Genomic DNA, 16,766 nt, shown 5'->3' on the forward strand with positions numbered 1-16,766 from the left:
AGAGGAGTAATGAAAACCTCCCCCTCTCCCAAGGTACAAGGGAGGGGAAGAAGCTATTGCACATCTTCCGCTAGGAGAAAAAAACGCAGGAGCCAAGCAGCAGCAGGGTGCAGAAGGAGGTTTATTGATGAAAGCTGCACAATGGGGTGGCAGTAGAGGAAAGACCAAGCTCAGCCAGTGCTGCCCAGGGCTGGGAGCAGGCAGAGGGGGCCTTTGCTGACTTCTCCCCTCCGGTCACTGGGCTGTATGCAGCGGGGCGCCTTGCCAAGCCACGGGCCACGTGCCAATCACTGCTCCTCTTACAGGTCATCCACACTCCTCAGCACCCCGGCCATCAGGTTGCAGGCAACCTTGTGCTTCTGCCAGTGCTGGACCTGGCACGCCCTGCGCAGGGGAAGGCTGCTGCTCAGGGGCCCTGCTGTGAAGTGGGCTGCTCGCAGCTTGAGCAGGGATATAGTGGTGCCACATCCATCCCCAGGAGCAAAGCAGTGACAAGGACAAACCCCAGCACTGCACTCCTCTGGGCACTGGAGGGGAGCTGGCACAGCCAAGCATTAGCCCAACAGGGAGGTGGATGTGGCCCCCAGTTCTGGGGGCTAAGATGGTTTAACACCAGACCTTGCCAGACGATTCAGGACCAGAGAAGATTTAATTTACTGCTACCACCCCAGCTGCCACATCCCAGCTTGTTGCCTGCACCCACAGAGCTATAGGTGCTTTCCTCTCCACCTGCCCCACCAAGGTGCAGGGGAGGGAGACAGTCACCATGGAACACCCAGCCTGTTGCTGCTGTTGGTGTGGGCACTGGCAGCTCAGCACCTCGCAGCAGCAAAACAACACTCACCAGCATCTCCTCCACCAGTATCTCCTCCACCAGTGTCCCGGCACATCAGCCTCACCAGAAGATTGGGACAGGTATGTGGCAAGTGGAGAGCCACCAGTGCTGAGCAGCAGTGGGACCCCTGGCTTCCCTTGGCCCTTTCACAGCATCCTCTGATGAGGTCTGGGGTGCTCTGGGGAGCAGGTGCACTGGGGGGGCTGCAGGGGACATAGGGGGGTGGCAGGGCTCCCTTACCGTGTGCAGTACCACTCGTTCCGGCAGCGAGAGCACCGTTTGGCTGCCTCTGCACCACACACCCTACAGCGGGGTTTGTCAGGGGCTAGAGCTTCCATCATGTCCAAGCTGTAGGTCTGTGCCCACCTGCAGCAGGCAGAAAAGGGGGTGAGGCTGCTCCCAGGGAACTGCCAACAAGCAGCAAGCTGTCCCCACTGCACCCCACTACTGAGGTGGTAACATCCCCAGCCAGTACCACAGACCACTCCATCCTCTCAGTGCTGAGTTTCAGCCCCTGCTAATGGGGATACTGGCTCCACTGGGCACCCTGTATGCATGTGCCAGGGCCTTACCTGCGTGCCTGAAGCTTCAGCTCCTCCTCAGTGGGACTGAAGACATGCTTCACCTGGTGCTTGGCAATGGCCTCCCACTTCCCAGTGTTTTTCTTGAGGATATAGTCCCAGATGATGGGAACCTGGTGGGAAAGGCAGAAGGGGAGGAAAAGGGTGCTCACAGCCCAGTCAAAAGCACCGCAGTATGGGGTGTCTGGGGGGCAGCCAGCCCCAGGTATGAGGAGCGTGCCCCTCCAGGAGTGTGAGTGGAGGCAGCACGGGAAAAGGCAAAGGTGCAGAGAGCCAGGGTGTGCTTTTGGGTACACAGAGGGGATGGATCCATTTGCCAGCGAGCGTTAGGTGAAACAAGGCAAAACCTTCAGGGCCCGGTTGCGAGTGAGAGTTCAGCCCCAAGGCTCCTGAGCAGAAAACCCTGGGATCTCAGCGCCCCATGTGCCGGCAGCAGTGTGAACCCCATGCTCTGGAGCCATTTGCCTGAGCAGATTTTTCCACTCGTCATTTCCCTGAAGATGAACACCCAGGGAAGGGCTGGCCAGCACGGAAAGGAAAGCACCAGCCAAGAGCAGCGTGGGGATTTCAGACTCTGGAGTGGATGATGCTACTTCAAACAGCACTGCCTTCTCCAGCAGAGTAAAAATAGCCAGGCCTGGAAAGGGGAGGAGGCTGCTCCAGGAGCAGCCAAATGGAAAAAGGCCTTTCCTCAGCTTGGCTGGGAGACAAGGAGTGAGTTCACCTCTTTCTGGGCAGAGCAGGGAGCCCATGTGTTTGCTTCCAGCTGGCTCCCCCTGCCTACTCCTGGGGTTCAGCCCCAGCCCTTGGCAGAGGCAGAAGCAGCCCCAGCACAAAAGCAGAGCTACAGAGAAGGGCAGCAGCCTGGACAGGGGCTGGATGAGGTCCCCAGTGCGGCAGCTGCCTGTCCCTGCCCCACTGACACACTGGCAGTTGAGGCATGTGGAGCGAATCCATAACCACCTCCACCCTGCTGCCATCCTCAGCCCCAGCCACTCGGCTTGCTGATCTGCAGCCTTTCGCTGCCTCCAGCCACCCACAGCCAGCTCCGGCTGGGGCACATCACCCTCCACCAGGGCCATGCGGCCAGCCGTACTGGGGGCAGCGTGTTCCCTCTCTGCACAGCCCCAGGGATCGCTGCCCGACCGACCCATCCACTCCGGAAAGTGGTGTGGGAGCCTCCAGCAGCAGGGTAGAGCCTCTGCTCTCCCAGCTGCCTCTTTGCAGATATTCCCCCCGCCCCCAGTTTCTCCTCTCAGCTCAGGAGAAGCAGAAACACTTTGCTCAAGAGGTTACCACTGCATGGATTAAACACCCCAAGAACCTCACACTGTTTGAAGACCCTCAGGGCCCAACTCCCAAGCTGTTGACTGTCAAAACAAGCCAGGGGTTATCTCTGTCCCATGCCGTCACCACCCCAGGAACTCGATGCAGTCTAGAGAGCTGTTTATAACCCAGCATTTATGCCTTTAGATGTGACTGCTTGGCCACTGTGGCAGCAGGACAAGGCTCCCATGTCACACACAGGCAACTTTGCTGGCAATAAAGGTGTAACTGTGAAATGGGTGCTCAGCGGCTTTACCAGGGCACCACCTCTCCAGAGCTGAGCTTGGTGGGAGGAAAAGGGGTCAGGGGAGCTATCAGGCTTAAAGCAGAGCAGCTAGAGAGGTGGAGGCAGAGCCACAGGATACCTGCTCCAGGATGAGGTCCTTTTTGGGGGGAGCTGGCTCTGTCATTGCAAGGTGGCTCAGAAATCTCTGCATCTCCACCAGGCTGGGCAGCTGGTCAATGAGGATGTCCGTCAGGAATGCACGGAGCTGTGGTCACGGAGAAGGGAGTGAATGGAGAGGGGTCAAGACAAGGGAGCCAGAGCTGGTGAAGCAGCGTGGCAAGAGCAGGGATCTGTGGGGCACTGGCAGAGTGACCCATGGGGGTCCCACAAGGTGCAAACACAAGCTTTGCTGCTGCTGGCATGGTGACAGACCCTGCTGTTCTCCCACCACTGGCTCCTAGGAGCCCATAGTGGGGATGGGGAGAGATGCCAGAGGTGCCCAGTGCAGGCAAGGTCCTACTCTGTGCTGCAGGGCCTGTGGCCTTCGTGGTGTAGGGTCTTACCTTGAGGACCTGGCTCTTGTTGAAACCATCAAAGTGGTATTTGCGCTGGCATTCGGGGCTCAGCAGAAGGTTGAGCAGGGCAAGCCACACCTGCCCATCGAGTTTTGTCATCTTCACCTGGTCTTCAGGGGGCATCACGTGCCATGCACCATTCTCAAACTTCTTGAGCTTGCCTGAGGGACAGAACACACAATTCCAGGAAGAGTCAGTGCTGCCTGAGGGAAGACAGCTGAGAGGTGGGGACGCTGGCCTATGCTCACTGCCTCACTTCACCACAAGCAAGCCCCTCTGCTTCTGCCTGCTTCTGTTTCCCCACCCCTTTGCTCAGCAAAGCAGCCTACTTGGTACTGAGACATGCTACTACGGAGCATGAAAAGCATAAAGAACATGTTTTAAAACAATAGGACTATGGCAGGAATGGAAAAATCCCTGAGATAGCTTCCTCCGTACTTGGTCAGGAGTGTAGAGCACCGGTAGGTGGTGGGGGAGCCCATGTTGCAACAACAGAGTGGCTGGAGAGGCATGTTTTGGGGTACCAGCGTGGCCAATACCCAGTCTTCTGGAGTTACTTCTGCTGGTGGAAGCCGGAAGTAGTATGAATATAACAGAAGTGATAAAACAAGCTCCAGGAGCTGCTGTGCTGCTCTGGGGGATGGAGGAGGATGTAACTCTGCATCTGCACAGCCTGGAAATATCTTTGCACTCTTGTTCCTTTCCTATCCCTCCCTTGGGGCCCTGGATCAAAGCTCCCTCTGACACCCCCAGCACACAGGCAGAGAGAAGCAATGCATTTCCTGGCTGGAGGAAGGAGGAAAGCTCCCACATCCAGCTGGGCTCTTCTCGGCAGGCACAGAGCCATGTGCTTCCCAGCATCTCTTCCGCCCCTGCACGCACCATGACCCCCCTTGGTGCAGGGCTGGGGAGAGGCACGTGGGTTCCCACACCCCAGGCTGTGCCCCACCACTGCTCAGAGGCAGGCAGTGGGGAAGCTGGGGGGCTGCAGGGGGGCACACCTGGCTGCAGAGGTGTGGGAGGCAGGGCTGATGGCGCAGGTGATGGCTGATGGGCACAACCTGATCAGGAAGGCCTTTGGCAAGAGCAAAGCTCAATAACCAGCAGCTTCAGGGCAATCAGTTTGCTCCCTGGGAGAGCCCATGTCTGGCTCTAATTCTTAGTGTTGTCCCAGAAAGGTGCAGACAGGCTGGGACTGACACTCTGGCCTTTCTGTGTCTGAGACAAGACTCCTCAGAGCAGCAGGTGGGGCTGTCAGACACGCTACGCTCCCGGTCTGCCCACGATCAGCTCAGAAGACACTGCCCTGTGTGAGGACTGGCTTTAGGGAGCACTGCTGGGCTCCCAGCTCAGCTGTGCTGCAGCTGCTTTCAGGCTGAACAACTTCAGGCACTAGTGAGGAGCAAGGGGAGGGGACACTAGAGGGGGAATAGCTTTCTGCAAGGCCTCCTACAGCAGAGCCATCAGAGGCTGGATGTGCCAGCATACCACCACAGTGCCCCAGGTACCACAGGGCACAATCCATACCTGCTTCCTGGCAGCTCCAGGGGCAATGCTCCACCAGCTCGACAAGGAGGCAGGGCAGGTTGTGGGTGTTCAGCATTCGTGCCAGTGCACTCAGGGGCAGACTGGAGATGGGACAGAAAGGGTGAAATGGTGCTTGAAGACAAGTGCCAAAACAGATACAAAAGCTCCCTGAGGCAACTGAGCAAGGCAGGAAAAAATCCAATAAGCTGGGTTCCCAGGAGTGCCATGGAGCAGGGTGGAGCACTGCTTCATTTGCCTCCTGGGCCACAGTGCCACTGCCACCATGGATACAGCCAGCTGCTGAAAGGGGTCCAGGCACCCGCTGTGACCCCACAGGAATCTCAACTGGAGAGCCTGGCACCTCTGCTGCTCCTGGGCACCTACCTCTCTACCTGATCGGTGATGAATCGCAGCACAGACAGGGCTTTCAGGGAAATCTCAAACTCCATCATCTCTGCCTGCTTCTGCAGCTCCTGTGGAGGGACAAACATAGCCTCAGAATTTCAGGCCCCATTTCCCAGGAGCTACAGGGAGGCAGGCTGTTGGTGATGCATCAGTAACCACAGACTGGGGAGGAAACCAGAACCCTGCAAATCAAACTGCTTCTCATCTCAACTGTGCCAGTGTTGCCCATTTGCAAGGGCAAATGCAGAAGTGGTTGCAGCCCATTGTTGCTTGTCCCTCATCTCTCTCCCCCTAACAGGTCACGGGTGGCTACTGGCAGCAGTGCCCTGGCACAGGGACACCCCCTGAAAGAGGCCAGTACCAGACCACTCTTCTCTCCCCTTCTGGGATCATCTTGTGGCCCATGGGCCTGCAGAGACCTGTGAGGCTAGGAAGGGGGAAGCTGCACGATCAGCAGAGGAGGAAGAAACTCGGCCCTGGCACAGCTGCAGTCCTACATCCACCCTTCCTGGATCTGCCTCTCCCCTCCAGCTAAATATCAGCCTGTGGTTATCCCAGCCCGCAGCTATGCCATGCTCACCAGCCACCCAGCCTCCTTCCCTTCGCAGGTGGTGTGGAGCCCCATTTATCCCCCCACATGCTCAAGCTAACAGCCTGACCATCCTCTGACCCAGCCTCTTTTGAGACCATCTGGATGCTAGGCTGAGAGGTGTCAAGTCCTTCTCCCTGGCCCAGACCGAACTTCTCCTCTTAAGTCCCAGATGCTCAGCACCTCACATTTTTCGTGTGCAGAGCACTGACCTCAGCAACTCTTACTTCTCTGAAGTGCCACTGCAACAGTTTTCTTCCAAATTCCTGCAGTAAGAAGGCCTGTGCTCCCCATACCAGTGCCCCACATGCTACTAAGAAAGCCTTACAGTCTCTTCCCCCTGACCTCCCTCTCCAAACTCCCCTGGTGAGGCTGTTTCCTACAGCTCCTCCTGATATCCAGACCTCATCGCTGCTACCTTTGGGCAGGGACTATCTTTTGCCTGTGCTTCTGGGGGGCAGCAGAACAGGTCCTGCTCCAGGGGTTACCACCATGCACAGTCACAAAGGGCAACAGGCTCCACAACACAGGAGAGGGCAGGAACAGGTTTTTCATAAGGGGTTATTGTATGCAGAGTCAGGAGGGCCTGGAATGAATCAGAGGAAACCAGGGTCCTTGCAAGAGAAGCCCTTTTTAGAACCCTATTGGCTAGAAAAGGACATTTTTTTAACCTGAGCCATGTCAAAGCACTGACAGAGACACCCCCTTCCCCTCCCCAGCTGGGAAAACATTTCCTGGAAAACATCCCTATTGTGCTCCAGAGCCCTCCACTTCCTTCCCTTTTCTGGAAGAGGAGCATGTGCTTGGGCAACAAGCCAAAGGATGGAGGCAACACAGGGAGGTATAGCCAAGCCTGCAGGCTATCACTTTAACTCTGCTTCTCCAGATGCTCCTTGTGGTGTGCACAGTTTGAACGCTCCAGGTGCTGAGAAGTACCAGAAGAAGAGACATCCCACACCAGAAAGGTGGGCATGGCAGCCCAGGGGCACCTGACTAGGAACAACTCCACGCTCGCTGTTGGCTCAGACCAGCACAGAGAGGAGGTATTTCTCAAACAGCTGAGGAAGCTGGGGGGAAACAGATTAGGATAATTCCTAGTCATATTGCACATTGATTTAGGGAAGGATCCATCTCATGGTTAACCCTGGCTGGCTCCAGCAGCAGCCTGAGCTAAGGGGGTTTCACAGGCTCCCACACAGCTTTCAAGAGCAACAGCAAATGGCCAAAACCCCTGTACTGCATATTTTGCCTAACTGTCAACTCTCCAGCATCCCCCACCCCTCAGAGCTCAGACTGTGTCCTGCAGGAGGCTTCAAGCTGGCACTGTCACAAGGGAGGGTGGAAGAGTGGCTGCAAGGTGGAGGAAGATTGGTGCAGCTGCTGGCCCAGCAGACAAGCATCAGCACCAGACACTCTCTGAGATGGCTGGGAGGTGCCACAGCTGCAGCCAAGGTGGTCTCCATGGGAAGGCCCCCCTGTGCCTCTTCAGGCTGCCCATATCCTCCATCATATGTGATCCCAATGAGCTACAGGACTTTCTCCTCACCTTCATAGATGAGGGGCTGGCCAGATCCTCAGGATGCAGCTCCACCGGGGTTGCTGTCTGTCCATTGGTGCTCTGAGCTGCGAGCAGGGTCAGTTTTCGGTGGCAATAATCAATTAAATCCAGAATGCTGTCCTCTGCTGACTCACAGATCTCCTTCACAATGACAAGAGTTTCACAGAGGGCCAGGCCCCACTGCTGTGGCTTTCCACCCCCAGGGGCGTTACACTGAAGAAAGCTGAACCTGCCTCTTACCTTGTAAAAAAACACTGTCTCCAAGAGGTTAATGATGGAGGCTTCATGATGCAGCTGTGGGAGGAAAATGGCAAAAGTGAGGCAACAGCAGAGCAGCCACCAGTACTGAGGCCACAGGCAATGGGACTGGGAAAAGTGCTCTTCTAAGAAGCTGCTTATGTAGTTGTGGCCAAACACAAGTCCAAGAGCCAAATACAAGTGATGTAATCTTTAGAACAACTCCAGCTCATGCAGTTCATATTAATATTTATGTTAACATGCCTATGACACTACAACATGCTGACAGAGAACCATGCTTCCCAGCAGGCAGGGCTTTTCAGGGCTCTGCCTCTGCACTACAGTGGCAATACAACCATAGCCCTTGGGCAAGCTGCAGCCCCTGTCACCGGCACAGAGCCACTGCCTGAGATTGGACAGTGCTCCATATGGCTGTGCTGCTCTTAGCCCCCTGGGACCAGAGCAGACAGCCTTGTTCTGACTGGGAACCAGGAGGTAACTGCCTTGAGGCAATGCTGCAGGCAAACAGCTGCCCAGGGAAGCAACCACTTTGCCCCAGCAAGATGTTGCCCTGGACTGAAAATGGGCTAAAACTTCCAAGCCTTGGGCAGATGTCTCTTAGGTCAAGGGCTGCATCCTTCCACAGGGAAGTCCAGCACCCCGAAATCGCTCCCTTGCTAAGAATGGCCCAAGGGACTGTTGCACCCAGGAGCTCAGTAAGAAAAAAAGCTACATTTTTCTTACACTTTCTCCAGAGGCAGATAACCTCGGAGAGCCCTCTGGTTAGAGGTGCCAGAGAAAAACAGTGTTCAGAGTGGGCCAAAAACCTCAGCGGCATTGTTGCCGGGGAGTGCAGGTAGCACTGAGTCACTGGGAGCTGCAAGCCACGAGCACAGCTGCCTCAGGGAGCAGCTTTTGTTACATCCAGCAGCTCTCGCAAGCCCTTGTGCGGGATTAGGCAGGGGCACAGCCCTCCACAGAGCTGAGTTTCCCTGGGAGTGGGTCCCTGTCCCTCCTGGGGGCAAGCATATGGCCTTGTTGCCACAGCTTTGGGAAACCACGTGCTTCCCACTGTGTCACACTGTCCACTGCAGCTTCTTAGTCTGGTGAGATATAAAACCCTAGCTCTGAGATCTCCAGATTTTTAAGCATAGTGGTACCTGCCCAATTTCCAGGCTTGCTCCCACTGCCCCCTCTACTCACCACCACATAGATGGGGAAGGAATTTCTTGGCTTGAAGTCCTCCAGCTGGCACAGCACAGGAAAGATCTTGTGTTTCCAGATCTCCACAGAAATCAGCTCCCCAATGAGAACAGGAATCTAGACAGGGAACGGATGGGGGAATCAAGCCCTTCAGACCAGTGCTGCAGAGGCAACTAGTTTTATTGGTAATGCTCAGCCACACAGATTTTGGAGTTAGCCCCCAAAGAGGGGCAGCCTTGGGACACACTGTGTGTGTATTCACCCAGCTCACAAATTGATAGCTTTTCATCCACAGACCAACGGGCAGAAAGAGCTCCTGTGGTTGCAAAGGGGAAAGATGACCCTGAGGAGCTGGGCAGGTCCTGAGCACCACACATCCTGGTGCAGTCCAGCACATTCTGGGGCTGGGACACCTCAGGTATAAGGCAGAGATCTGTAGTCAGAGGGGCCTATGCATGAGATCAAAACAAAACTCCAAGAGAGGAACCGGAGACCAGCAAGTAGAAATACCACAGCTTGACCTTTAATATTTTCAAAAAGCAAAACTGGCAAACCAGCAGTCAAAAGTCTTTCCCGGAAACAGACTCTTCACTGTTTTATTCCAAAAATTACACACTGTCCATTAGACAACCCTAGCTCGAGGCTGAAGGCCTGGCATGGGCATCACTACTGCACCCAAGGAGGCTCACCTTGGCGTAGGTGACCAGCAGCTCAGTGAGGAGCTGCTCCTGACCCATGGAGGCACTCAGGATGGCGTGCATGTTGAGCTTCTCCACACACTCGTGCTGCGAAAGCCATCTGCAGGGCAGCCAGCAAGGACATCAGTGCCAGAGACCTCTGGCCACCAGCCCTGGGGTTCCACTGCACTCCTGGAGAGGGATCCCCATACAGGGGAACCTGCTGCTGGCACCCTCATCCCTAGGAAATGCCCCAAGCCTGCCAGACACCCCCAAACCTCACAGTGTCCCCTAAGCCTGCGCTCCCTGGGGCAGCCCCAAACCCACTGCTGTCCCATTTGACCCCAACACCTACACTGTGACACCCCAAAACTGGACGTCCTCCCTTCCACCACCTCTACCCGCACTGATGCCCTGGGGACACCCTAGGCCTGGGATCCCACTCTCTCCCCCGGTCCTTGCAGGAAGGCTCCAGAATGGGGGCCTCTCCTCTACCCCCACCCCACCTTGACTTTCTGGAGTCACCTCAAAACTGGGCCACTCCTCTCCACCCTAGACCTCCCGGGAAGCCCTCCTACTCCACAGCCGACCCTCTGGGGAGGCCCCAGAACCGGGGCCTCCCCTCTCCCCCCACAGCCCCTGTGGGAACACTCCAAATGCAGAACCCCTTCTTCGCCTTCACCCCTCCCAGACCAGGCCCCCTCGCTCCAGACCCCGTCTCCGCACCCCTGCCCGCCGATGTCCCGCAGCTCGGTGCCCCGCAGCGCCCGCACCAGCGCCTCGGCCTCGGCGGGCAGCAGCGGCGCCGGCCCGACGGCGGCCATGGCGGCGACGTCCCTATAGCAACGGGGACCCCTGGCGGCGACTCCACCGCCCCCTGGCGGCGCGGGGGAGCGACCGCGGCCAGCGGGGCGCAGTGGGCTCCAGGGACACGCACGGCGGACGCGCAGGGGACACCTGAGCCCCGGGGCGGGCCCCGGCTGCCATCCCTGCCGTCACTTCCAGCACACGATGATGTTGGGGTCGTTCTCCAGGCGCTCATCCAGTTCCTTGTAACTCATGCCTGGGGTGGGCAAGGCAGCGGGTTGTTAGGGGGGTGCCCAGAAGCAGTGTTGGGGGGCTGGCTGGGCTCCCCCACTCCTCCCCCTAGCAGCATGGGCTTGGCAGCCCAGCTCAGCACAGAACCTAGCTCCGAGTCCCATCTCCCTGCAGTCTGAAGGCTCCAAAAGGGGCAAGGGAGACCCCAAAACCAGTGCACTGCCCTGGGCACGCAGGCAGCCCTCTCTGCCTCCCGTTGGCCCCAAGCATCACGCAGAGGAGCCTGGACCCTTACCAGTCTTGCAGCAGATCTCATCATAGCTGTGGCAGCCTGTGTACAGCCGAGCTGGGTGGCTCCGCTCATCCCGGGCGACCTTGACAGGGTATTTCTGAAGCCGCCGGATAAGACCCTTCATCAAACCAAACTGGATAAGCCTCCTGGGGATGAGGAGGGAAGAGACCAGGACCACAATGCTGAGGTGTCAGACACCCCAGCTCCCTCACTCCTTTCTGGTTCCACCATGCCATTTCACTGCCTCATGTTTTCCCACCTACAGACAGAGGGGTTGGGTACACCCCCTTCAATACCCCACACTCGCCCTGCCACCCCTGGTGTCACCGCTGCTTTCAGGGACTGAGCAGGAGAGTACTGGCTCTGACCTCTCATCCACCCTCTGGAGCTGCAGGGTGTAGCGGGAGATGAGGTCTCGCACCGTGGTGCCAGGGCTCAGCCCACAGTACAGCTGGAAGATGTCTCTGAGGCTGGCTCGCTTGTGCCCTGCAGGGACAAGTCACCAGTCAGCTTCTCTCTCCCCCCGCCTCTGCCAGCAGCCCAGCACAGGGTCACCGTACCTTGTTTGGTGACATGGGACAGACACTCCTCCTGGAGACACTTGTCATCCACCAAGTCCTGGACCTTTGGTGTGGTGCAGTAGACGTTGGAGTACTGGAGGGCAAGGGAAAACTAGTTCTGCTCTGCCACGGCTCCAGGAAAGACCCGCCCTGCTCTGAACCCCATTGCCCCCCTACATGGCCACTCTGATGGTGTAGCCACTGCCCAAATCCCACTTGCAGCCCCACACTCCATGGCTGGACCCACCTGGAGTATGGAGACGAGTGTGACAACCCCATAGTACCTGCAGATGGACAGGGAAACGTGAGACGCCCTCTCTGACAGCACCCACCACCCCACCTCCTGCGGCTGAACAGGCCTCCTTCCACACACTCACAGCAGGTTTTGCACAGCAATGCGCACCAAGTTCAGCTCCACATCAGCTTCTGCAGAAATCTTCTGGACGTGCCGAAAACCATCAATGTAGGGCAGGATCTAGAAGGGGAGGAAGTGATTGCTGACGGCAGACAGCAGAGAGGCCCAAGGCATCACCCTTAAGCCTAAGAAACTCCCCTGTGTCTGGGAGCACACTGGCACAGGCAGGTTTCATCCCCAGCAGATTTTATCCTTGTCTTGGGTGAATGGGTTGCTTGCAGGCCCAAGCACAAAGACAAGGGCAGCACCAAACCGTGCTCATTAGTGCAGTGATCTCTGGGACAGCCTGACTCTCCTCTGCCTCCAGGTAGGCTGGAAACAGATCCCATTCAAAGTATGCTGCCCCCAGTTAAGGACACGGACCTGCTGCGTGGTGAGATCCCACTGGGAGTTGAAGAAGTCATCCTTGTCTTGGGTAAAGACAGGGACATCGTACTCCTGCACGATGGGGGGGTCTGGGCGCTGCTCGATCACCTTCAGGTGGATGGTGTTCGACTCATCTGTCCAGGGAAAGGGAAGTGCTCAGCCCCCACAAAAACCTTTGCTCCCTTGGGAGTTTGTGAACAACAGCCCCAGGACACCACCATACTGCACAGAGGAAGGTGTCTGCAGCCCCATAACCTCCCGGCCCTTCAAGCCACCCAGGGCAAGGCTGGCTCAGATCCCCCCAGCTCCAAGCGCAGACAGGGGGGGAGCTGCCAGAAGCAGTATAGGCAGAGCCAACCTGTGCGGGGGATGCCCCAGCTGCCCCCCAGCACCACCCTGCCCTGCTCCTGCCCTCACCACCAGGCTGGTGTGGTTGCCATACCTATGGGCAGGGTGCACTTTCCTTTGGCGTTCAGCTCCTCCAGAAGGATGGTCATAATGGGAACCAGCTTCTGTTTACTCTCCTCGTTGGAGATAAAGCCACTTTCCAGCTAAACAGAGCAGAAAATCGAGCCAGGTCCTCCCCACAGGATTACCGGCTATAGGAACCATACATCCCAGATCCTGTCCTCCCTAAAACTTCAAGTGACGTGTGGGTAAAGCCAGCACGATCCCCTCCTTGCTGTATACCTGGCCCCTACCCCAGTAATGCCGTGATCCACAATATGTGCCAGGACACCAGTGACTCTGTGGAGTGGATCATGAGGCAGCTGGCCTCTGCTTATATTGGCTCGGGCCTCACCTCAAGGGTGGTGAGGTAGCCGGCCAGCTTCTTCACTATGGGCTCCAGCGCACAGGCCTTGGCTCTAGCATCGCACACGAAGCCCAGGTTGAAGAGAAGAGCATTTCGGCTGTACTTCTTGTGCTCGATACACACGGGGCAACCGATCAGTTTCTTCTCCATGGCCGTCCTGTCAGAAGACAAGTATAACTGCACCTACGCCCTCAGGGAGGCCTGAGCCCCACACACGGCTAGTGTTCAGTCAGCTCTGGAAGTGGGGGCTTCTCTGCTTCACAGGAAAAATTCTGTCTAATCCCCAAATGCTCAGAGTGCAAAATACAGTCTGAAGAAGGGAAGAAAATAGGGTCAACCATCAGAAAAGAAAACTGCCTCCCTTCAAAAGTGGCACAGCTCTTGGGACTTGTTTGACTTTCCTGGATTTGAGGCTGATGGAGAAGCATGTGCAGCACCAGCCACCCCCAGAATCAGGTACCCATCCCCCATGCACGGGTAATTGCAGGCATAGGAATGGACCTGCTGAGTGCTGGGACAGACATCCCTGTGGGCTCAGAGCTGACAGCTAGCACTGCCACATCGCCCAGCTTCTGTCTCCTGCTGGCACAGCCTTGCCGAGGCCAGGACTGGGCAGTGACATGCCCTCCCCCCGGAAGGGCCCGGTGGCCGGCCACACTCACACGGTGATCAGTTTGTTCTGTAGCTCGGGCTTCGTGATGACATACACCTGGATGGTGTCAAAGAGCTCCCGAGAGATGAAATCCTCCGGGACCTGCAGCGGCACAGAAGGCTCCGCTCCAGCCTCAGCCGGCTGCTGAGCCCGCCCCAGCCCCGTGCCCCCAACGGGGCCGGCCCCCACCGGGGCAGCCCCGCCGCCCCCTCCCTGCTCCCCTCAGGGCGCTACCAGGCCGCAGCCGCAGCCACGCCGGCGGGCCCCGGCCCCTCAGGCCCAGCGCGCCCGCACCTGGTAGGTGATCTTGGGCCCCAGCGTGGGGTGGAATTCGCTGAAGAAGACGCACTCAATCCTGCCGCCCATGGCGGCCCAAGAAGAGGCCGGGCTGGACCCGAGGCGGCAGCGGGGCGGTAGAGCGGCGGGGCGATAGAGCGGCAGGCACCACGCATGCGCCCCGACCCCTGCCGGCCACCGTAGCGTCCATCCTGCAGGACGGAACGTCACATGGCCGCGCCGATAGAGGCGGGCTCTCACCCTGAGCGACAGTGCGACCACCCATTCAGCAACGGCATGGCGCGGAGAAGGCGGGCCCTAGCGCGGACTGGCCCAATCGGGGGCCGCGCCCCGGCCCGCCCGTCTCGGCGGCGGTGGCGGCTCCCCCCTCGGCCGCCATGGCCCTGACAGCCGAGACCGAGTCCCGGCTGTACCGCTCGCTGCGCGCCGCCGCCGGCGCCGCCGCCCACCTCGTGGCGCTGGGCTTCCCCACCGCCGTGGCCGTGCTGGCGCGGCCCGGATCCAGTGAGTGCCGGGGCGGGGCGGGGCGGGACGGGACGGGCCTCAGCTCAGCTCACCTCAGCGCCTGCCCTTCTCTTGCAGGCCTCTTCTCCTGGCACCCGCTGCTCATGGCCCTCGCGGTAAGTGCCGCCACCCCCACCGCCCCGGTTACCGGCCACCTCCCCGTGCTGCCCTCCTGCCACGGACACCTTGCTGGGCGAGAGAAAGGGGCCCTGCTGGCTGATGGCAGCTGGCACAGAGGGTCAAGCCTCTCAGCTGCCTGTGGGTGGTGGGACGCCGAGCCCCGGGGGACACAGACCCGCTGCCGGTTCTTCCCCCGGCCGTGGCAGAGGGGTGGGGGCAGCCGATGCCAATCCTCCTGCCTCTGTCTCCCAGTTCTCATTCCTGATGACGGAAGCCCTGCTGATATTCTCCCCGGAGATCTCGCTGCTCCGCTCCTTCTCCCGCAAAGTCAAAGTGCGGGTACACTGGGCCCTCCAGCTGCTCGCTCTCCTCTGCGCCCTCCTGGGTCTGGGCATCATCGCCTACAACAAGCACCTGAACGGCAAGGCCCACTTAGTGACCTGGCATGGCCTGACGGGGCTGCTGACCGTGCTGTATGCCAGTGGGCAGTGTGCTGGGGGGGTGCTTTTGCTCTACCCCAAACTGATGAAGAACTGGACGCTGGCTAAGCTCAAGCTGTACCACGCAACCTCAGGGCTGGTAGGCTACCTGCTGGGCTGTGCCAGCCTGATGCTGGGCATGTGTTCTCTGTGGTTCACCACCTCAGTGACCAGTGTCTCCTGGTACCTTGCCATGCTGTGTCCCCTTCTCACCAGCTTGGTTATCATGAACCAGGTGAGCAATGCTTACCTGTACCGCAAGCGGAGCCAGCACTAATGGCCTAGCACAGATTCGAACTTCCTCTGTGCGAGTGAGTGAGGCCAGGGCTCCCCCTCGCAGCCCCCCTCTGGGGTCCCCCACTTGCATAGGGTCTTCTCAGAACTCAGTTTCTACCTACTTGTCTCTCATTAGTCCTGGATTGTCCGTAGTGTCTTGTCCCCGGGGAGCAGCTACAATGTGCATGATACCAATGGGGCAGGAGCTGCCCACCTCATGCCTGCCTGCCTTGGTAGGGATGTTTCCCAGCACAGGTAAAGCTGCTGGTCCCCATGACAGCTTGGTGCTCAGTGCTAGGAACTGGAGGGTTCATTCAGGATTCCTGCTCCTTTTCCCTTCCCTTGCTACCCAAGGCTGCTTCAGAGCAGGCAGGACAGATGCTGTCACATTCCTGGTGAGGAGGGCAGGGAGTCCCTGCTCACCCCAGAGGCTACAGCGGGCAGCACGCTGCCTCTCCTACCACAAAGGCAGCTTGGCCAGTAAAAGCACAGGGCACGGTTGTGGCTTCAGCCTCAGGAGGGCCAAAGCAAGGTGACAGCACCCAAGGCAGATGCAATGGTACAGCAGCACATCTGTCCCCATGGCACAGACCCATGCAGGGACCTGTGTGGTCTCCAGGACTGGTGCAGTGAGCCCTGTCCAACAGCTGTGGATCTGGGCACTCATTGCCACACACAAATCCTTCCCACAGGCTGGGACAGCAAAGCTTCAGCCTGGCAGGAGGTGGGGGTCATTTTACAGAGAAAATTACTGAGCCAGGCTGCATACTGGCAGCCTGCAAAGGCCTGTTTTGTCCCTCTGAGGGGCACAAGGAACAGTGCAAGCACAGGGGAAGCAGGGCTTGGTGCAGGCCTGGGGGATGAGCCCTTGAGCCAGCCTGTGAAACAGCCCTTAGGAAGGCAGAAAGGAACCTCCTCACCTCTCCTCTCGCCAGCACAACAGCCTTCCTTCCAGCCTGCTCACCACTGGGGCAGCTGGGTGCTGTGAGGCTGTCTGCTGCAGCAGCCCCATGGCTCCTCTGGCACATACCCTGCTCGGCAGGGCTGGAAAGCTGGGAGTAGCTCCCAGGCTGGGAAATTCCTCTGTATCTAGAGCTTTTATTCAATAAAGATTTCAGGCAGCTACAGCACAACAAGTCCTCTTTACTGCCTGGGCAGGACTTTTGGGGTGTGGGCAGACATGTCCCCTGCAGATTTCCCACCTGCTCACAAAG

At 58.2% G+C, this 16,766-nt stretch overlaps 3 protein-coding genes across 3 annotated transcripts; 1 reads left to right on the top strand and 2 right to left on the bottom strand.

Moving 5' to 3' along the window:
- Nucleotides 1-103: 103 nt before the first annotated feature.
- On the bottom strand, nt 104-10,732 carry ZMYND10 (zinc finger MYND-type containing 10). The gene is made up of 12 exons (XM_080383957.1): nt 10,466-10,732; nt 9,752-9,860; nt 9,063-9,179; nt 7,863-7,916; nt 7,611-7,763; nt 5,455-5,543; nt 5,071-5,171; nt 3,532-3,704; nt 3,108-3,233; nt 1,408-1,529; nt 1,076-1,201; nt 104-384 (listed from the first exon to the last, which is right to left on the bottom strand). The coding sequence occupies exons 1-12, from the start codon at nt 10,561-10,563 to the stop codon at nt 300-302; spliced, it is 1,353 nt and encodes a 450-aa protein (XP_080240083.1). The 5' UTR covers nt 10,564-10,732; the 3' UTR covers nt 104-299.
- On the bottom strand, nt 9,641-14,362 carry NPRL2 (NPR2 like, GATOR1 complex subunit). Its single transcript, XM_080383954.1, has 12 exons — nt 14,171-14,362; nt 13,887-13,978; nt 13,213-13,381; nt 12,853-12,961; nt 12,408-12,544; nt 12,007-12,104; nt 11,877-11,913; nt 11,630-11,723; nt 11,438-11,555; nt 11,073-11,215; nt 10,697-10,802; nt 9,641-9,860 (listed from the first exon to the last, which is right to left on the bottom strand). Exons 1-11 carry the CDS (start codon nt 14,240-14,242, stop codon nt 10,735-10,737), a joined length of 1,137 nt encoding a protein of 378 aa, XP_080240080.1. The 5' UTR covers nt 14,243-14,362; the 3' UTR covers nt 9,641-9,860; nt 10,697-10,734.
- Nucleotides 14,363-14,457: 95 nt separating this feature from the next.
- Nucleotides 14,458-16,679, top strand: CYB561D2 (cytochrome b561 family member D2). The gene is made up of 3 exons (XM_080383958.1): nt 14,458-14,677; nt 14,756-14,793; nt 15,050-16,679. Exons 1-3 carry the CDS (start codon nt 14,551-14,553, stop codon nt 15,551-15,553), a joined length of 669 nt encoding a protein of 222 aa, XP_080240084.1. The 5' UTR covers nt 14,458-14,550; the 3' UTR covers nt 15,554-16,679.
- The last annotated feature ends 87 nt before the right edge of the window (nt 16,680-16,766 follow it).

The sequence above is a fragment of the Falco punctatus genome (assembly GCF_963210335.1).
Source record: "Falco punctatus genome assembly, chromosome: 4".
NCBI lineage: Eukaryota > Metazoa > Chordata > Aves > Falconiformes > Falconidae > Falco > Falco punctatus.